The sequence below is a fragment of the Haematobia irritans genome, chromosome 3, assembly GCF_050003625.1.
Source record: "Haematobia irritans isolate KBUSLIRL chromosome 3, ASM5000362v1, whole genome shotgun sequence".
Lineage (NCBI taxonomy): Eukaryota > Metazoa > Arthropoda > Insecta > Diptera > Muscidae > Haematobia > Haematobia irritans.
Genome location: NC_134399.1, coordinates 124,736,876 through 124,760,148, shown reverse-complemented (window position 1 = coordinate 124,760,148; position 23,273 = coordinate 124,736,876). Strand labels below are relative to the sequence as shown.

Genomic DNA, 23,273 nt, shown 5'->3' with positions numbered 1-23,273 from the left:
CAGAGAAACAAACTGACGGACGGACAGACAACCAACCATTCAACGTCAATTATTAAAGTGTATTACATTTTTTTTTGCTTCTGCCTTTTTTCCACCATTTGTTGTGTGAGTGCTTTTTCGGGGTATACACTTACCTCTATATGGACTTTATTACCTTTAAAGAATTGGAGAACAAAAAAAAAATAATAAGAATCAACCACAACAAACATCAGCAACTACAACAATAATAAAATATTAAAGTGCTGCGCCGAGCTCTCGGTTTATTTTTTTTTTTTGCTGTTCTTTTCTGAGCACAGTGACATGTAGTGTTGCCAGTATTTTTTTATACCCACCACCATAGAATGGTGACGGGGGTATAATAAGTTTGTCATTCCGTTTGTAACGCATCGAAATATCGATTTCCGACTATATAAAGTATATATATTCTTGATCAGGGAGAAATTCTAAGACGATATAACGATGTCCGTCTGTCCGTCTGTCTGTCTGTCTGTCTGTCTGTCTGTCTGTCTGTTGTAATCACGCTACAGACTTCAATAATGAAGCAATCGTGCTGAAATTTTGCACAAGCTCGTCTTTTGTCTGCAGGCAGGTCAAGTTCGAAGATGGGCTATATCGGTCCAGGTTTTGATATAGTCCCCATATAAACCGACCTCCCGATTTGGGGTCTTGGGCTTATAGAAATCGTAGTTTTTATCCAATTTGCCTGAAATTTGAAATCTGTAGGTATTTTATGACCATAAAGAGATGTGCCAAAAATGGTGAGTATCGGTCCACGTTTTGGTATAGCCCCCATATAGACCGATCTCCCGATTTTACTTCTTGGGCTTATAGAAACCGCAGTTTTTATTCAATTTACCTGAAATTTTAAATCTAGAGGTATTGTAGGACCACAAATACGTGTGCCAAAAATTGTGAGTATCGGTCCATATTTTGGTATAGCCCCCATATAGACCGATCTCCCGATTTTACTTCTTGGGCTTATAGAAACCGCAGTTTTTATTCAATTTACCTGAAATTGGAAATCTAGAGGTACTGTAGGACCACAAATACGTGTGCCAAAAATTGTGAGTATCGGTCCATATTTTGGGATAGCCCCCATATAGACCGATCTCCCGATTTGGGGTCTTGGGAAACCGTAGTTTTTATCCAATTTGTCTGAAATTGGAAATCTAGAGGTATTTTAGGACCATAAAGAGGTGTGCCGAAAATGGTGAGTATCGATCCATATTTTGGTATAGCCCCCATATAGACCGATTTCCCAATTTTACTTCTTGGGCTTCTAGAATCCGAAGTTTTTATCCTATTTGCCTGAAATTGGAAATCTAGAGGTATTTTCGGGTCACAAAGAGGTGTGCCGAAAATGGTGCGTATCGGTCCATATTTTAGTATAGCCCCCATAAGAACGATCTCCCGATTTAACTCCTTGGGTTTCTAGAAACCGTAGGTTTTATCTGATTTGCCTGAAATTGTAAATATTCTGGTATTTTAGGCTCACAAAAACGTGTATCTGATTAAGTTTTTATCGGTCCATTTGGTAATGCCTCCATATAGACCGACTTCACTTCTTGAGGGTGTACAAGGCGCACTGATCATGAAAATTGTTTGAAACTCAATGTAAAATTTCCAGATTTTACTTCTACAGATTTAAGATTTCAAATCAAGACGTTATTTTATAATTTTCTTGCACACTTACAAGAGATGTTAATGATTCCTCTAAACCTCAAACAAAAATGGTTCTTATAAATCCAGAATCTGATATAGTCCTCATAGGTGAAATCTTTAAATTTATCTTCGGGTTGTGTCCTCAAGTCCTCAAGCCCTCCTGAAATTTCAAAGGAAACCCTAATATTTGGTTCATGGTGGTGGGTATTTAAGATTCGGCCCGGCCGAACTTACTGCTGTATATACTTGTTTTATCTTATGCAAATCGTCTTCTATCAAAATTTTATTTCCATAGAAAATTTTTTTTCAACATTTTATTTCTATAGAAAATTTTGTCAAAATTTTATTTCTATAGAAAATTTTGTCAAAATTTTATTTCTATAGAAAATTTTGTCAAAATTTTATTTCTATAGAAAATGTTGTCAAAATTTTATTTCTATAGAATATTTTGTGAAAATTTTATTTCTATGGAATACTTTGTCAAAATTTTATTTGTGTGGAAAATTTTGTCAAAATTTTGTTTCTATAGAAAATTTTGTCAACATTTTATTTCTATAGAAAATTTTGTGAAAATTTTATTTCTATAGAAAATTTTGTCAAAATTTTATTTCTATTGAAAATTTTGTGAAAATTTTATTTCTATAGGATACTTTGTCAAAATTTTATTTCTATAGACAATTTTGTCAAAATTTTATTTCTATGGAATACTTTGCCAAAATTTTATTTCTGTGGAAAATTTTGTCAAAATTTTATTTCTATAGAAAATTTTTGTCAAAATGTTATTTCTATAGCAAACTTTGTCAAAATTTTATTTTTATAAGATACTTTGTCAAAATTTTATTTCTATATTTTTTTTTAAATTTTAATTCTATTGAAAACTTTGACAAACTTTTATTTCTATAGAAAATTTTGTCAAAAATTTATTTTTATAGAAAATTTTGTCAAAATTCTATTTCTATAGAAAATTTTGTCAAAATTTTATTTTTACAAAAAATTTTGTCAACATTTTAATTGTATAGACAATTGTGTCAAAATTTTATTTCAATGGACAATTTTGTCAAAAAATTATTTCTATAGACAATTTTGTCAAAATTTTAATTCTATAGAAAACTTTGTCAAAATTTTAATTGTATAGACAATTTTGTCAAAATTTTATTTCTATAGACAATTTTGTCAAAAATTTATTTCTATAGACAATTTTGTCAAAAATTTATTTAAAAATTTAATATCTATAGAACATTTTTGTAAAATATTATCTATAGTAACTTGCAAATTTTTATTTCTGTAGAAATTAATACCTCTTAATTGGAGCATTTTGCAAAATCTACCAAAACATCAAGAATTCTACCAATCTACCAAACAGTAAAAAATCTACCATTTTTGGTAAAATTCTACCAACTGTGGCAACCGTGGATAAATCGTGTCCCGAAATCCCGGGTGACAGCCCTAATGGCGTTGTTGGCCCGTTATGAACTCTGTTCTATATGTTTGGGATATATTTTCCACATATGTGATGTACGCAGATAAGAGGGCAACACTTCGAGTCGAGTCCTTAAGAAATAATTTCATAGTAGTAGAACAATTTCTTAGTCAAGCAGGTTAAATTGTAAATTAACTCTAGGGCCCCAAATAAATACCGTGGAATTGAGAAGAGGAAAGTTTTTTATTATTTTATTTTGAAGACTCGCAGTACTTGTCGAAACACGTAGAAAAAAATAATTTCATATAAAACATAACTCTAAACCCGATTTAATATACTGAAATGATTTCGAAAATTGTCCAAAAAAATCACAAAATTTCTGGAAATTCTCCACCAAATCCCCAACTCAAAAATTTCGTCCCTATTCACGAAAAAATCCCCAATACTGCCAACACTGGTGACATGTATAAACAATATACCAGTTTTTTGTACTATCACAACATTAGTTAGCTTAGATATTAAATTACTGATAGGACACGGAAGTCCTTCATATTGTATAAAACGTATGTCCTAAAATTTAGGAAGCGTAACCGTTCATATTAGGTCAATATTTTCTTTTCTCAAATTTAGCCGCAATTATTATGCAAATTATGCACTTCTAAATCGATTCATTTTTCTACGAAACTACTGTGCATTGCTGTTATCGTGGACGGCTACAACGACAGAACAACCATGAACGACAACGACACAACGGCAAACGATAAATGTTGTGTGTTCGTTTGTGTGTGTGTATGTGTATTGGTCTTCATCGTTCATTCGTGTATGGTCGTGTGTAGGTAGGTTTGTTTGTTTGATTGTTTTGTTGATGGCTGTTGGTTACGGTGTCTAAGGCACTGACTTAACAGCAACTACAACCACACAACAACAGTGCTAAATGTTCCGACTTACAAACGTGACGTGTTTTTAATTTCGAGTGTTGTGTTTTCTTCTTCATGGTTTTGCGAGAGATCTCGCCCCTAAAAAATTTATTCTTCTTTTTCGCCGCATTCAAACGACCGACCCCTATTTAGCCTACCACGGTATAGTCTTGTGTTCCCAATTGTGATACTCTATTACTACAGCAACAATAACATCAAATAAAAAAAATATATAACACACGCACACACCACAACCAACACTGTGGCTCATTCTAAACAGCATATTTTACTCTCAGCCTTATTCTCAGTAGACTCCGAAGCTCACACACCAGTAAAAATAATGGAATAATACAAAACACAAAGGAATATTGTGCAAAAAAAAAAAAAAATAAAAAACAGAAACAAATTCAATTTAAAAAATGTATAAATCAATTTCTAAATCAATAAAAATATTAAAACTAAATTAAAGGGAATATATCGCATGAGGTGGAAATGTGTAATGAAAATTCCTTAAAAATTCCCTATTTATGGAAATGAATCCCAATTTATATAATCCTCTTTCGTTATAGAAACGGCAATAAATATCTCTACAATGTTTCGAGCATTGTAAATAAAACCCAGTGAAAATATTTAAAATATTTGTGTGAAATGAAACAATTTTCAAGAAGGAAATAAAAAATACAATTTAATTTTAGTGTTACATACATATATACATGCCGACTTAATAGTATGGCTGTGTGAAATGAAGAAACCAAACAAGAAGAAAAACCTAAATTAAAAAACAAATTCAGTGAACAAAAAGTACATTGGAAAATTATTGTATTTTATAAATCTAAATGTGTACAAACGGACATACATACTTACATACAAATGTTTGTACGTATACAAAAACAACTACTACTTCTACAACAACAACGAAAACAAGGCAACATAACAGCAGTGGTGGTGTCTGTCAGCCAGTCAGCCAGCCGACAACAACTACGACGAGTATTATTAGCAGCTGTCAATAAAGCCGGTCGAAAAACAGCTGTTTAATCCCCTAGGCGAAGAGGTAGATATTCTCTGCAAAATCATCTACACAACTCTCAATTTTTCGAGATACAGAGAGAAGACCAACCAACAAATTCTCATAGACAAACAACAACAGTGAGAGTTTGTAGCGAGAAAGAGACACCCATTGTCGTCGTCTAACCCCCCTATCTTAAGGAAAATGCATTTTTAAAGACAGATTAATCTCACTGCAATATATAACATTGGCTTAACAGAAGACTAACATTAAGTGTTAAAAAAGGGAGCGCTGGTGTCACCTAAAGAGAATTTCCAAAAAATAAACAGAGTGGTGCAATTCGCTGGGAGAATTATTCAAAATTAAACGAACAATTCTCTTTTTGGCGAATTTTTGTTACATTTCCCCAAAAGAAACGAAGCACCATCTCACCCAATGTCTCTCACCTTGCCAATGTCGTTAATAGAGACTCCAACTTTAACCGAAAGTTCAGCACATCATAGAAATTTTACAAAATATCAATCAACAAATCCCATGGTGGTTATACAAGCGACAACGGCGACATCATCCACAACAACAGCAGCAGCATCTAATAAAAACAATTTAACACAAGCAGGACATACAATAGCATCACGGACAACAACAACAAAACGTACACGTAAAAGATCCACAACAGATTTTACGACAGCCTCAACAACAGCAACGAGAGCAATTGAAGCTGCCTCGGCAGCAGCAGCAGCTGCTGCACTTTTAACCAATGTTAATTACATTAATCCAACAATAGCAACATCCACAACGACAACAACAACAAAACGAAATAGAAAACATCAACATCAGCAACAACAACAACCTCTATATGTCCAACAGAGAGTAAGTAACAAATAAATCAAAAAGAAAAATTTAATATGAAGATTTCGGTCCTCACTAGTGTATCTTTATTGAAAATATATACATAGGCTCCCCCCCAATTATCAGACAAAATGTAAACAAAAATCTATCTATATAGTCTCTCTGTTTCATCTCTTAAAAAAATTTTATACAACTCACACGCATACATTAAAGCAGGGCTGTATAAATTAGTAGCACGTGCTTTTTTGTACTCGTTTCTTTTCGTTAGTAATGCTTAGTGTTGTTGTTGTTACTGTTAATGGGGGGAAAACGAATGCAGCGCAGACAGAACAACAACAAATTATGACACATAATTTCATTTGTTCGTTTCCTTTCTACACTTGAACAGTCTGGATTCTCGTTGACTCTCTGTCTCTCGCATTTCTCTCCACATAAGAACTAGTTAAACTCGCCTGAGAATAAACGAGAAACCTCGATAACATACGAACTTATCTCTTTTAGCTAACAGCTAATATAGAGAGAATGTATATATGGTTTTCTTTTCACCCATCCATTGCAATGAGAGTGCAAGAGAACTTCAAACAGAAACAAAATGTATGGTATTCGTTATCGTGTCGTAAGTCCCAGTGACGACGATTGTTTGTTAGATATACGAATTATATTGTGTATGTGTGTGTATGGATGTGTTTGCCTGCCTTCTTTTCATTATGATAATGTGAATTTAACAAGAAAAAAATTAGAGCAACTGCAAAAAGATAAAAGTCAGTAGATACCGACGAAAAATACAACCAACAACAACAACAACAACGACAGCTATAAAATCATACCTCTCTGTGTATACCACAAATGAAAAAATAAAACCTAACAAAAACGAAAAAAAAACATTAAACGAAACGAAACATGTTCATCATACATATAAAGAATACAACAGCAACAAAAAATGTATCTGTAAGATATGATATATACAAATGCATAGTAGATAAATATACATATTGCAAAATCAAATGGAAAGCTAATTTGGTTGGTTTATGTAAAGTGAAAGAAATCACCATCGTGTGCCCACCAGTATACACAATTTTGTTTTTGCTTCAAAAACCACCACATCCATCAAAAAAAAAAAAAAAAAAACAAACAACTTTAAAAACCTACATTAAAGTTTCGTGATAACTCGTAGAAATTTCTTTGTTCAAGTACTTTCTAAGCTTGTTTTTTATACCCTTCATCATAATGGAAGTATAATGATGAGATTTTGGAAGTACAATGAAGAGATTTTCATTCCCAATTATCGATTTCTGACAATAAAAAGGATATATATGCAATATATTCATGATCAGGATAAATTTCTAAGTTGTTGATCTGGCCAGCAATAATAGGGACAACATTGTATTGCAATTTTTTATATATTTTTTCACAAAGCAGTTCAAATTTGAAGTACGTATTGTAATGAGATTAGAAAGGAGACTGTTCAAATTTTTCTACATTCGGAAAAGTAGAGTTTTCGAGGTTTTTCAAAATTTCAGAATTTTAAAATAACCCGAGGTCTGATTAATCATTTCATTATATATTGATAAAGGTCGAATAAAAAGAAAATTAATGAATTTAAAAATAATCTTTAAATAAAAAACATTTTTTTTGTTTGATTTTTTCCTTAAAATTTGATTTTTCATTTTATTCGATTCGAGTAGATTTTGATCAATACAAAATTGTGATTAGTCGATTTGACCCGATTTCCAAAAAATTCAAAACATTGAATTTTGACGGGACTTCAACATAGTCTTTAGAACATTTTTCCCGACAATATTTATTTTGATCCCATGTTGGATGAATACGAGCAGGGAACGACCATCGGCCATTGCGGTCTAGTCCGCATCGGCTGCTGCGGTCTATTCCCCAAATTGGTACACTTTCGTCCCCAAAATCCCCAATTTAGATTAAAATTCCTAAATAAATTAATGACAAGTTTTCAAAAAATAAAACAAAAGTAATGAATGTAAGCTCTGCTGTAGAAAATCCATAGTAATTTAAAAATTTAAAAAAAATGTAAAATTTTTATCATCTTGCACGAACTGCTATAAATAAGATCAAGAACCACTACACTGGCGATCGTCTTCCATGTGCTGGAGAAATGAAAATGAGACGACCACCACCATATATTAACCCTTTTTTACTTGTACTACTAGCGTGTAGAAAAAAATTTTGATTTTGCGGACCTACCTCAATTAGTTCTAAGTTTGAACTTGAGTTTGATCTGAAAACTTGAACCTTGAATTGCAACCAAATAGCCTTGTGAAAACAAGCACTATTTGGCCAATAATATCAGTAGAATCTGAAATTATATCAGATATAGTTTTTCTATTAATGTCCATTTACTAGAGACATACAGTAAAAAAATAGTCCCAAAATTACGTGTTTTTCGTATATATTTATAGAGTTTTTCGATAATAGTCTCTACTTTAAAATAACATCGAGAAAAAAAAAACGAAACTAAAATAATCATGTAATAAAATTGAGGAGTATATCAATATAAATGTGAAACATTTTTATCGTTTCTATATTTTTGGGATATATTGTCTAAATAGGGATGAGGGGGAAAACACACAGTAAGCACAGTCACATTAGAGTTTTACGATTTGCTCTATTCCTCTAGGGTCCATGATAAATGATGTTGACGAAACAGTACTACAAAGTAGATGTACTTTTCGAAGCCAAAAAGTGCTAAAATTCCATAATATCAAATTTAAAGACTATTGTAAAAGTATACGTATATTTAAATCTATACCCATTTTGGACAACTTAATATTTAAAATTTTAAATATTAAGTTGTCCAAAATGGGATTCTGCAGAAATTTAAAATTTTATTTCTGCAGAAAATTTTGTAAAAATTTTATTTTTGCAGAAAATTTTGACAACATATTATTTCTATAGAAAATGTCTTATTTTTATAGAAAATGTTAAAATTTTATTTCTATAGAATTTTTTTTCAAAATTTTATTTCTATCGAAAATTTTTTGAAATTTTTATCTCTATAGAAAATTTTGTCAACAATTTATTTCTAAAGAAAATTTTGTGGACATTTTATTTCGATAGAAAACTTTGTCAAAATTTTATTTTTATAGAAAATGTCAAAATTTTTTTTCTATAGAAATTTTTTGAAAATTTTATTTCAAACGAACATTTTTTGAAATTTTTATTTCTATAGAAAATTTTGTGGACATTTTTTTTTCGATAGAAAACTATGTCAAAATTGTATTTTTATAAAAAATGTCAAAATTTTATTTCTATAAACATTTTTTTTGCAAATTTTATTTCTATTGTGTTAACAAATTGTGTTAACAATTTACTTCGATATAAATTTTGTCAAAATGTTATTTCTATAGAAAATTTTGTCAACAATTTTATTTCTATAGAACATTTTGTCAAAATTTTATTTCTATCGAAAATTTTGTCAACGTTTTATTTCTATAGAAAATTTTGTCAACATTTTATTTATGCAGAAAATTTTGTAAAAATTTTATTTATGCAGAAAATTTTGTCAAAATATTATTTCTATAGAAAATGTCTTATTTTTATAGAAAATGTTAAAATTTTGTTTCTATAGAATTTTTTTTTTTCAAAATTTTATTTCTATCGAAAATTTTTTGAAATTTTTATTTCTATAGAAAATTTTGTCAACAATTTATTTCTATAGAAAATTTTGTGGACATTTTATTTCGATAGAAAACTTTGTCAACATTTTTTTTAGAAAATGTCAACATTTTATTTCTATAGAATTTTTTTTGCAAATTTTATTTCAATCGAACATTTTTTGAAATTTTTATTTCTATAGAAAATTTTGTCGACATTTTATTTCTATAGAACATTTTGTCAAAATTTTATTTCTATAGAAAATTTTGTCAAAATTTTATTGCTATAGAACATTTTGTCAAAAATTTATTTCTATAGAAAATTTTGACAAAATGTTATTTCTATAAAAAATTTGGACAAAATTTTATTCCTAGAGAAAACTTTGTCAAAATTTTATTTCTGTAGAAAATTTTTTCAAAATTTTATTTCCGTAGATGATTTTGTCAACATTTTATTTCTAAGAAAATTTGGACAAAGTTTTATTTCTATAGAAAAATCTGTAAAAATTGTATTTCTATAGAAAAAATTTTATTCTTATAGAAAATGTTGTCAACTATTTATTTCTTTACAAATTTTGTCAAATTTTAGAAAAATTTTATTCTTACTCAAAAATTTGTCCACAATTTATTTCTTTACAAATTTTGTCAAAATGTTATTTCTATAGAAAATTTTGTCAACAAGTTATTTCTATAGAAAATTTTATTTCTATAGAAAATTTTGTCAACAACTTATTTCTATAGAAAAATTTGACAAATTTTTATTTCTATAGAAAATATTGTCAAAAGTTTATTTTAATAGAAAATTTGTAAAGAAAGAAACAAGATCTAACAAACTCAAGAATTCTACCAATCTACAAAACAGTAAAAAAATTACAAATTTTTGTAGAATTCTACACCCTCAAAAAAAAAAATCGCTTCTTTAACATATGTTCCAAACATAGTTTGCAGGAAGCACATATATTATTGGATACTGCCGAAACATTAATATGTTTGTTTTATGTGAACATATTATATGTTTGGAAGTTTGAGCCCAAAAATATTATATGCTTGGAAGAATTTTTTCCAAAGACGATTGTGCTCATTGCCTAACATACTCGTAATTTTCACTTCCTCGAAATATTTTAGTTCTTGGCACCTTTTTCTGTAATACAAATAATGTTGAAGAAATTATTCACTTTTATAAATTTTTTAAATTTTACCTTTCGCCTGCACGGAGAATCGAACCGAGGACTATACAGTTTGTAAGACAACAAACTACCCACTGGACTACGTAGCTGTTATAGTCACCAGTAGATAATTATATAGCATAGTTTGCAGCGCCCACGAGCCCATGCAAACATAACATTATTTAACAGAAACATACATTTGTTTGCCACGTGGACTCTCCCGGTTTCCATCTCTATTTCTTTCTCTATACTCTCTCTGTCGCTTTGAATAAAATATCACAACATATGTATGTTTAGTCGAAATTTGTAAATTTATATATGTTTGCATTCACACATATGATTTTTATGAAACATTCATGCCCCAAACATAATATATTCTAACATATTAACATAGATGTACCAAACATTTAGTGTTAGTTTAGGAACATTCCTTGTTTGCACTTAAATATATTGTGTTTTAAAATTGTGCCCGAAACACATTTTGTTTATATCGGAACATATGAAAAACATATTTTTCTAAGAGTGTACCAACTATGGCAACCGACTCAGGGCCCGGCTCTAAGCATTATTGCTAAAGACACCATGTGTGTATTTCGTCTCCTTCTGGGCATTTCAAGTATATACACTACCTTATAATACTCTGTTCCTCAGTGTGGCGAATGTGGTATAGGTTAGGTTAGGTGGCAGCCCGATATTTCAGGCTTACTTAGACTATTCAGTCCATTGTGATACCACATTGGCGAACTTCTCTCTTATCACTGAGTGCTGCCCGATTCCATGTTAAGCTCAATGACAAGGGACCTCCTTTTTATAGCCGAGTCCGAACGGCGTTCCACATTGCAATGAAACCACTTAGAGAAGCTTTGAAAACCTTAGAAATGTCACCAGCATTACTGAGGTGGGATAATCCACCGCTGAAAAATTTTTTGGTGTTCGGTCGAAGCAGGAATCGAACCCACGACCTTGTGTATGCAAGGCGGGCATGCTAACCATTGCACCACGGTGGTATAGATAATATTCCTCTCAAAAATGTTGAGATCCTGTAATAACAACTAAATATCCTCATTTTTCCATATGTTATTTATAATTTTTAGAGTTGAGTTGATACCTGAGAAACGTTCACATTTAGGGCAGAATAACTCTCTATAGAGTAATTGTGATGAAAAAATACCAAAATGGCTCGCGGTCATGCCACGGTGCTTTTGGCAGTCGAAATGTATCGAAAAAAAGCACAAAAGTGTCAACTTTATCAACCCTGCCAATGACCGAAATCTCACGTATAAAATAAATTTTTGAACTTGCGAAAATTATAAATTTGGTGGTACGAAAAAGGTTACAACACTTTACCAATCGGCGACGCTTGAGTCCTGGTGACCAATCCAGTGTAAAAAAAACCAAATTCAGTAATTGGCCACTTTTGAGGAAGCGAAGCAACTCCTTGGCTCATTCCAGTCTACCTTTTTTGTGCATTGGTGAGCTCTTACACTTTTTGGGACTTGAACTTGTTGCCTTCTCGATATCACGATATCAACTCAGAAGCAAGTTTCCTACCACTGCGGCGTGGATTTCGATCAAATTTGGCCTTCAATTTTCAGATCATTTCTGGTGCTGTTACACTTTTCTTTGCGATATCCAATTTCCCAACGTTTTTTTTCTCTTTTTTGTTTGCAAGTAGAAAAAATTCTTGTAAATGGTGAAAATATATACTGATCATCACCTAATTGTAATTGTTTCAATATTTTCACTACCGAATTTGTCTAGTTACAGTTTGAAAGATAACAAATGTAAATTAATTTATTTAAAACAATTAAATTCCGCTCTGTGTGTTTCGACCTAACAATTTCACTAAATCAAAAGTAAAAGCAAATATGTATTTTCTATGTGTATTTAAACGAAAAAAAACAAACAAAAACACAAATCAACAATAGAAAAATCAAAAATGTGTGTACGTGTGTTCAGACACTGACCGAAGCAGCAGCAGCAGCCAAAAACAGAAAATGAAAATATTCTAAAAATATTCCACTGCCGTAACTAAAAATATTTACAAAAATTTAAATTCGTTCATCATCGTTATCGCCACCGACGTGTTGTTGATGAATCTCCTCCGCCGCCACAGTCTCTATTTGTGCAAACACAACAATAAAAACATTTACATATACACACACACACACAAATACGCCCCGCGCAACAACAACAACAAAACGCCAATCCACCCATCGTACTATGGGAGACGACGAGTGAATTGAATTCACTCGCGCAAACCGTTTCATCTGCACACACAAACACATTCGATTGCTTGCGCTTGAAGCATTCACTTGCCGAATATATCGGTGTGAATTGAAAATGAAATTTTTTCTCTATGAGTTTTTGTTGGGATCCACCAAAAGAGCGCAACAACAACAAAAACAGCCACAACATAATTCGCATGACGTTACGTGACGTCGTTGTATATACGGTCTCTCGACCTTGACTCATCCAAAGACAATAAACTTGAGGAAGATAGGAAATTGGCTTGCGCCATACCAAATGTTGCATTTACCATGTTAGTTCCATACATGTTTGTAATTCTTTTATTTGTTTTTCGTTTTTATTTTTTAAATGAAAAACTTAATTTTCTTAATGAAACAATGCTAAATTTTAGGCAACAACAAAAAAATATACATTTTCCCCTTTATGGAAATGTATTTCCTGCACTTAATTTCTTTTTATTTGCATTTTAATGCTATGTCAATACTTGTCGTATACGCGTTTGGTTCGAGTATGAAACTAACACGGTAAATGGTTTGATCTCCTCAGTAGCCAATTTCCTATCTTCCTAGAGTTTATTGTCTTTGGACTCATCGGCATGAACTGTAAAACTAAAAACGTTTTACACACGAATGAGAAGCAAATGCATGCCATACCAAACTGTTAACAACACGACTGACAAGAATCGCAAAAACATTCAAACATGATTTGTGGGGAAAACACCCAATCATACTAAAACATCATGCAACAGCATATTGTTTCAAACCTTCGAGCGGGTCGTACCATAACGTTGGGGCTTTAACAAGTGAGCAGAGATGGGAATGTTTGAGAAAGGAATTGTTTGTCTTTATTTAATTATTCCAAGTTGTGGGTAATGATATTTGGGTCGTCAGGGGCCTGGTGATTCTCGCTCAATTCTAGAATATCGGAATGTCTTTATCTAGAATATCTTTTTAAAAAAACATTTTATTAATAAGCACACATTACGGTAATCGAAATATACGACAGGATCCGCATTATATTGGCAACAGGACATGCCGGAATAAGAGGATACGTAAAGGAAAATGAACTGGGATAAGAGCTTGGACACATAGGGAAGTAAACTTGGAGAATGCAATGCCAATAGAGGCAAAGCGGCCCTATTTGGATGAATGGGCACGGAAGACACATAAAACAATGTGGACCAATGCAATGGTCAGAAGAGCGGCGAAAATACTGTGGGGTGACCCAGATAAGAAAAGGGGGACCGTGGGAACAATGACCGGCCACTTAGGATTGTTAGCACATCTGGTAGCCACCGTGATGCAATGGTCAGCATGCCCACCTTGCATACACAGGTTCGTGGGTTCAAATGCAGTTTCGACCAAACACCAAAAAAGGTTTTCAGCGGTGGATTATCCCACCTTAGTAATGCTGTTGACATTTCTTAGTTTTCCAAAGCTTCTCTAAGTGGTTTCACTGCAATGTCGAACGCCGTTCGGACTCGGCTATAAAAAAAGGAGGTCCCTTGTCATTGAGTTTAACATAGAATCGGGCAGCACTCAGTGATAAGATAGAAGTTCGCCTCTATGGTATCACAATGAACTGAATAGTCTAAGTGAACCTGGAATATTGGGTTGCCACTATACCTAACCTAGCACATCTGTACTAAATAAGAGCAGCAGGGGATGGTGAATTTAGGATGTGTTTTGAGAATATTGAGACCTTGGAATAATACCTTTGTCACTGCCCTGCATTTACTAGGTAACGAATTGACTAAATCAATGAAAAGATGATTCGGGACCTGGCCCAGCTTAAAAACCAATTAGGGAAGTCGTTAGAGACACAGAGTTTGAGGAATAAAAGAACGGTGCAATGGACAGAAGAAGTTAGAGCCCACAATAAGCCGAGTACTGGCTTAGGTGTATGTCAGCCGACATGAGACAGAACAACCTAAACCTATTGTCAAACTAACCTAACATCTTTGAAGTCAAATCATCAACTAATATTTAGCTTTGGAATTCCCTATAGAATTGTTTCAATACACCGATCGACTTTAGAATCAAAGAGTGATTAGCTATCGTGTACATCACACTCGCAAATCGCTACTGTCATATTGGCAAATTCCAATCGACCGGAAAGGTGATTTTCTTCGAGATCTGGCTTAGGTGTATGTCAGCCGACATGAGACAGAACAACCTAAACCTATTGTCAAACTAACCTAACATCTTTGAAGTCAAATCATCAACTAATATTTAGCTTTGGAATTCCCTATACAATTGTTTCAAAGAGTGATTAGCTATCGTGTACATCACACTCGCAAATCGTTACTGTCATATTGGCAAATTCCAATCGACCGGAAAGGTGATTTTCTTCGAGATCTTCGACCGTATCAGCCGTATACAGCTTACGTTTTCACACATCTTTTTTGGGGACTACAGAAAGACTTCTCAAACTTGGATATTTGGAAAACCGGACACAAAAGTGGACAATTGTCGTGAAACGTTTGATATATTAAGGTGGGTATTAAGTTCGAGTTTAGCCGCTGAAATTGCTAAAGTGAAAACTAAGTCAGTAAAAAAATGGCATAAAATTATACATATTTGTTGCAAATTTTATTATAACTTGATGGGGAATAGCCCAAAGCAAATTTTCACGAAGTTTGTATTCCTTAAAGTGGATTAATTAAGAAAAGTAATCGTGAAAAAATGGCGATTATAGCGGCTAAACTCGAACTTAATACCTACTTTTAACACATAAAAAATAGTCTCCAATAACTTGACATCTCCGAAATGTAGACAAAATTTAGGCAACCGTGCGTGTGTAGTTCTGAAAGTTTTCACTGTATATTGAATAACAATTCCCTAATGGCAATGAGCTTATTATTCCAAATCTATTCAAGATGTGTATTATCATACGGATAGCTTTTTTTGTGAATCATATGAATAAAATTAAAGATGAGCATCGTGTGTAGAGTTTTCAGTAGAATTGGTCTAAGTATCATATAAAGTGAAACATCTGAAACTTGGACACTTTGTAGTTATTTTTCCAATAGTGGACAACTAAGAAATGAGTGATCTCTTCTGAGAGGACTTAAACAAAAAATTAGCGTCGGACAGAACCTGATGTTTCTTATATTTTGGACATTTAGGACGATCACAAAACATATCCCTAACAATATAGTTTTTATTTTGGAATAACCCTTCTGGCGAATTATTCATGCACAATGACTAATTAATATTTTTGACTCACACTTATCGGGAGTGTTATTGTACCAATTCTTCTGGATACCTTGCAATAATTCTTCCTAATTTCTCGATTTCCCTGTGGGATTAAGATCGTGGCATTGTGACGCCACTAAACTTACTTTTATTTTGGTCTCATTTAGCCATTATTTAATTGCTGTATGCTTTGGGTCGTTGACTTGTTAAGACTCCGCGTACTCGCCATCTAAATTATCATGAGAATTTCCTGACGTTTGTAGGTTTAAGTGCAGAATGAATGGGCCGTCGGAGAAATGGTCTAGTATCGTTTCCAACCACGTTAAACTTGGATTCATCGCTCCATAAGTCTTGGGTAAAATCGTTCACCATAATGATTCGGATTTATCGTTCCTTTTGTAGAAACAAACTATTAATTCGTATAGGTTTTAGTATTTGACATAACTGACGTCTACTACCATTAGAGGAACTACAGTGTTTATATCGTTCCTTTGAATAATTTAAATTATTCAGATGTTGACTCTCTTTCACAATCAAGTAGTGGAAGAAGAAGAAGCCCGTTTGTATGAAGAAATATAAAACATTGGATTAATATTTCGCATTCGAAGTATTATTAAACCGAATTAGTTTTTTTAAATTTATTTCCGTTTTATTAGCACCTTCGAAATTCGGTTTTCACATTTAGTTTCTCCCTAATCTTTTCTCAAAGAGTTTCTGCGTATGGAATGGAATCAACCAGCTGACCAAAGTGGTGTCTAATGCGCCGTGCAGACTATAAGTTTATCCGGACGACAGTGCTCGTGTCGAACATATCCCATATATTGGTCACATTACAAGTTAAGTCCGAAGGCATAATCGATACTGCTGCATGTTTATGGGATCGATAACACATTTACTGATTATTTAGTCATCGCCGACAATTCGTATCGATTGGACACACTGTAAGATTCGTAACAAACACAGACATTCCGTCCGGAAAAACTTATAGTCTGTAGGACGCATAAGACCAATATATCATACAGATCAATCTTATAGTGTGATCACATCATGATTTATCGTATTAACATTGGACATAAAAACGTACCACAAAATATTACCAAATGTACATATGTCAAGTGTGTTCTCTCACATTTCATTCATTCACCCACGTTCGTTTTAACGTACACACCACAACATGTTGCATCGTGGGCTCAGTGTCTAGGTTTGATGTTGTTTGGGGGGATACAATTAAATGAGGAATTTCTGTTGTTTTATTGTGTGTTTGGTTTTATTTTGGTCTGGTATCTGGTCGTTGGTCGCAAAGACAATAAACTCTAGGAAGATAGGAAATTGGCTACTGAGGAGATCAAACCATTTACCGTGTTAGTTTCATACTCGAACCAAACGCGTATACGACAAGTATTGACATAGCATTAAAATGCAAATAAAAAGAAATTAAGTGCAGGAAATACATTTCCATAAAGGGGAAAATGTATATTTTTTTGTTGTTGCCTAAAATTTAGCATTGTTTCATTAAGAAAATTAAGTTTTTCATTTAAAAAATAAAAACGAAAAACAAATAAAAGAATTACAAACATGTATGGAACTAACATGGTAAATGCAACATTTGGTATGGCGCAAGCCAATTTCCTATCTTCCTCAAGTTTATTGTCTTTGGTTGGTCGTACCATTTCTTGTTTAATTTTTTTTTTTTATTGTTTTCGCATATATTTTCTGCTTGTCACTTTTATTATTGTTGTTGGCTGGTTGGCGTTTTCGTTTTGTATGCGGTCGTCGTTGTGTTTTGTTGTTGGTCTTGCTTTCAGTCTTATCACCACTTGGAGTCCATTCCCCTTTTAAACTAGTTGGACTGGTTTTTTTAGTTTTCATTTCATTTTTTGCTCATTCGTGTCTTTCATCTTCGTATTTGCGATTTTTTTGTTGTTTAAAAGTTTTTTTTTTCGTATGGGGCTTTTTATAAGTCAACGGAGTATATGGATGGATGGCTGTGTGGCATTGTATGAAGTGCACTCGTTCAAGATTGTATGCTTATAGGTACACGGAGGAGATGTACAAATGAAAATAAAACACAAAAATATCTATGCATGTTATATACTCTCTTTGGTTAGTTAGGTTAGGTTTGAAAAAAAAAAATAATTTGCTACTAACCAATATGAGGTAGTGGTGAATGTTTGTGTGTGTGCCTGTGTGTATGGTGAAAAGCAAAAACAATGGAAGATGAAGATGGGAAAATGGGCGACGTCATACCAAAAGTTGCATTTACGGTGTTCGATACATACACGTTCGTTCATTTTTAATTTGCAATATTTTTTGTTAAAAACTCACAAATGATGTTAAATTTTGTGTAAATAATAATGAGAAACTTTTGACCGATTGTTCTACGTCTTTCCCTGATATAAATTTCTTTTTATTCTTAGTTTAATTTGTGGAACAAAAAATCATAAACGATACGTTTGCATCGAACGCCGTCAATGGTTTGATACCCTCTGCTGCCATTTTCCCATCTTCATCTTCCATTGTTTTTGGTGAAAAGTATCAGCGCATTTGATAGTTGAGGAGGTGGCGCTGACAAATTCGATAATTCATTATTTCTCTAAATAATTGAAATGGCTGCCTTGCATTAGTAGGGACAAACTAGAAAATTGGGAGAAAATCTAAATTAAAGTGAAACTAATGGCGATGCCCACTGAATGTGGTGTGTTTTTACTTAATGGGGTATTGTGAACGTTTTTTTCAAATAGGTACATATCGTTAGATGACCTATTTATACTTTTTTTTTTGTATACAGAAAATAAATTTTTTTGATGCGTAGAAATTATTTTTCTATTCTTACCTCGGATACAAAATCCATCCATCAGAGTAGATTGTCTTACCTTCAGATTGGATCATCGTTAAGACTTTCTGGATTTAATTTTAATACCAAAAAATCGAAAAACATTAAATGGGATGCAAATGAAATAAAATGTATAAAATTTTCACAAAATTTTCTATAGAAATAAAATTTTGACAAAATTCTCTATAGAAATAAAATTTTGACAAAATTCTCTATCGAAATAAAATGTTGACAAAATTTTCTATAGAAATAAAATTTTGACAAAATTTTCTATAGAAATAAAATTTTGACAACATTTTTCTATAGAAAAAAAATTATGACAAAATTTTCTATAGAAATAAAGTCTTGACAAAAATTACTATATAAATAAAATTTTGACAAAATTTACTATAGAAATAAACTTTTAATAAAATTTTCTATGGAAATAAAATTGCGACTAAATTTTCTATGGAAATAAAATTTTGACAAAGTTTTCTATAGATGTAAAAATGTTGACAAAATATTCTAAAGAAATAAAATTTTCTATAGAAATAAAATTTTGACGAAATTCTCTATCGAAGTAAAATTTTGACAAAATTTACTATAGAAATAAAATTTTTCAAAATAACATATTTTTGTTTGATATTTTTTTTCCCAATTTTTAACAGAATATGACTGAGCTCGATAATTAATTAAAAAATAATATTAACAAAATTTTCTATAGAAATAAAATTTTGACAAAATTCTCTATAGAAATAAAATTGTGCAAAATTTTCCTTAAAAATATAATTTTGACGAAATTGTCTATAGAAATAAAATTTTGATAACATTTTCTTTATAAGTAAATTTTTGACAAAATTGTTTATAGAAATAACATTTTTCAAAATAACATATTTTTGTTTGATACTTTTTTCCAATTTTTAATTGAATATGACTGAGCTTAATAATTAATTAAAAAATCATATTAACATAATTTTCTATAGAAATAAAATTTTGACAAAATTCTCTTTAGAAATAAAATTTTAACAAAATTCTCTATAGAAATAAAATTTTGACAGAATTCTCTATAGAAATAAAATTTTGACAAAATTTACTATAGAAATAAAATTTTAACAAATTTTTCTATGGAAATAAAATTGTGACAAAATTTTCCTTAAAAATATAATTTTGACAAAATTGTTTATAGAAATAAAATTTTTCAAAATAACATATTTTTGTTTGATAATTTTTTTTTCCAATTTTTAACTGAATATGATTGAGTTCAATTATTAATTAAAAAATCATATTTAAATGTATCCGAAAGGCTTTGAGATCAGTTGTACAACAAATCTTTTTTTGTAGCTGAAGATATAATGATTAAAAGCAATTTTCAGATTTAAATGAATAGATTTTCATTAATTGACATGGCTATATTTCAGTCGAAATGAGCCGATTTAATCGGCGGAGTCATCGACAAGCCGAAAAATCGGCAAGAATGTCGGCGGCAGCCGACACTCAACTTTGTTATCGGCGGCTGAGTGATGGTAAAACTTATTCAAATTTTGCCTTTAGCATAAGCCTAAATATACATATATGTACATATTGTTTCCTTTCTATCAACTGGTGTAAGAATCAATTTACGTTTACAACTAAAACGATTTCTTCCTATCTACGTATATCTTCAACATATTCAATTAATTACAAAATTTTGAAAAGAAAATAATACGAGAATATGAAATTAATTTTACTACATTCCGCCCTTCTGTTTAATTGACATTTATTTGTAATACCAGATCTTTTGTCTATGCTCTTTTTTTATGTTGTAAACAAACAACACTTAATCCCCATCATTATTAAATCCAATGTGAAACCACCACTGTTAACTGTCTGTGAACCATAAATGTCCCACTGTGTGTTTAAATAATAAATAAGAGACAGTCAAATGATACACCTCATTGACCTAACATCTGTTAATTTAACACCTTATCTTGTTATATCTCTCTAGAGCGCGCGCATACAAACATATACACAAGGCATAAACACAGAAAACAATAAGGCAAGCAAAAACCCGGAATGTAAATTGGATAACATAGAAAGAGTAGAGTGTACAGAAGAGAATAACATTTTGCTACATATTTATGTAGAGAGCGAGAGCGTTAATGAGATAGGTACGAGAATATGTATTGAATGTATCTCAAAATATGGTGGGTCGCATAGTTGTAAAATTTAAGTAGCAAATGTTGGGGGACATGGCAATGTAATTAAAATTTTCAAAATGGGGAAACAATAATAATCAAGAGATTGCAATTTGAATTAACAGTTTTATTTTATAGCTAAAAGGCAAAAAAAAACTAAACTTGTTTTAATTATAAATTCGTTTAAATTTTATATGATTTATTGGCCCATTTGTGCATTTGATCGGCCAGGGTAACCCATTGTTTCAATGGTTTTATTGGGCTGTTGATTTTGTGGTACTTTTACTACTCTACTATTCATCCATTCGCATACATACACAAACACACCTACTATAATCGACAATTGGCAAAAGATATATATGAATGTACGACATCAGACGACGTACTACTGCTGTTCACGAATGTATGATTTGGTATGTATGTAAAAAGAATTGTTTTGTACAATGACGTTGCGAACAACCGCTGTAGCAGCAGCCTCAGCGGCGATGAGACAACAACACAACACACCACCACCATCATGAGACCATTTATTGGCATATAAAATATTTCTCTTCCTTCCTTTTAACATTATCAACGTCTCGCGGAACAAGACAAGTTTTTTGTTCGTCTCCCAAAATATACAAAGTATTTTTCATTCAAAGTAAAGATTTTTGGTTTTGCAAATGAAAAAATAAGTGATGTGAAAAAGTAATAAGAAAAATTGCAAACTTAATATTATAATTTGTTGTTGCCTTTTGCCTACCCTAACCGATACCAGTGTTGAAAAGTGTTATTGTAAAATCATTTTATCGCTGAAAAAATATTAAAAAATTCATTGCAATTTTTTTTCGAGTAACTCGAAGGAAAAAAGTCATCAATTTCTTTTCGTTTTGTTTTTCGGCAATTTCGGTTTGCCGACGAATACACTCACACATAAGCAAATACATCACGATGACGGTGAACGATCAGATCAATTCAATACATCAGACAATGAGACAACATCTATGATGACAAATTAAAAAAATTAAATAACTAAAGTAGTATTTTTTTTTACTTTTTGATAAAATGTTTTAATTAAATCGACATAACCAAAGGAAAAAACAAAGACGTGATAAATAAAAAAAATGTATTATTTTTCTCCAATCTCAATGTCCATTCACTACTCACACCACACTCTTTATCTCCCTCTGTCTCATATGCTTGCGGCTCTAGCTCTTCTGGTTCGTACTCTCGACGCACTCACTCACACAGCCACACTCTTGTGTCAGAGCGAGCGAAATGACAGTCATCGGTCGGATAGGGAAAAGAAAACAAGAATAATGAAAAACAAAAATAAATTTGCAAAACTACTTTTTTTAAATAAATTCGCATTCAACTAAAATTGTTTTTGTAAAGTGGAAGTTTCGTTATAGAGGAATAAAAAATATCTGTGCGTATCCCCCCATTATAATACCACCACCCATTATAAGAAATCATGAAAGAAAGTTTATAAGAAAAAATTGCTGAAGTGAGAGCAAAAAAAGTGTATATCTAAGGTGTGCGTGTAACATAAAAGTGGAGCCTCTTTAAAAAAAATCCAAATTGCAATTTAAGAATTGCAAATATTACTACAATGACAAATTTTCTCTACAATTCTTGAATTTCCCATAATTTTTGTGGGTTTTAATAATCCTAACTATAATATGAAAAATAACAAATAATTTGAAGAATTTTTAATCGAAAATCGAGTTCCAAATTTTAACCGTGGAAGAAAAGAAAAATCACAATATTCTATAGTTTATGTCGTTAGTCTCCCCTTTGTGGTAGCCATTTTTATTTTTTCTCGTGTCTGCTTTGTTATTTTGCCGTGTATTCATTGTGTGTCTTATGCCCGTCGTCATTGCCGTCTTCTTTTCCCCCATCCACATTCATCTACACACACATTTCATGCAAATCTCTTAAACTTTTTTCTCCTCTACTGCTGCTATTTTTTCTTCTTTTTTGTTCTCGCCTTTCCCCGTCCCATTGGATATGGTTGAACACATCCACACACAAATTACGAACAGTCTGATAGGCGATGACATACCAGCCAACCAGCACAGTGGGATGAATTTTTATAAAAGATCAGATTTTTTTTTTGTAAAATTGTACCTTAGCCAATGATAGAGATACTATATTCCTTGAAGAGGGCTTGGAATCGTAATCAGAATAAAAAAAGAATTCACGTTGTCCTTTTTCA

General features: G+C 31.8%; 1 protein-coding gene across 8 annotated transcripts in view; it reads left to right on the top strand.

The window, feature by feature from the left end:
• The window catches only part of Tlk (Tousled-like kinase), a 493,920-nt gene that overhangs the window by 459,409 nt on the left and 11,238 nt on the right, over nt 1–23,273 (top strand). For 2 of the 8 annotated variants that reach the window (XM_075299456.1, XM_075299459.1), the window contains exon 2: nt 4,569–5,875. The exons of 1 other annotated variant lie outside the window; for it this stretch is intronic. In XM_075299456.1, coding sequence (XP_075155571.1) covers nt 5,441–5,875 — 435 coding nt within the window. In that variant the 5' untranslated portion in view covers nt 4,569–5,440. Of the gene's footprint in view, nt 1–4,448; nt 5,876–21,631; nt 21,764–22,350; nt 22,485–23,273 lie in introns of those variants that run through there. 5 more of the 8 variants (XM_075299458.1, XM_075299457.1, XM_075299462.1 and 2 more) reach the window with 5 other exon arrangements.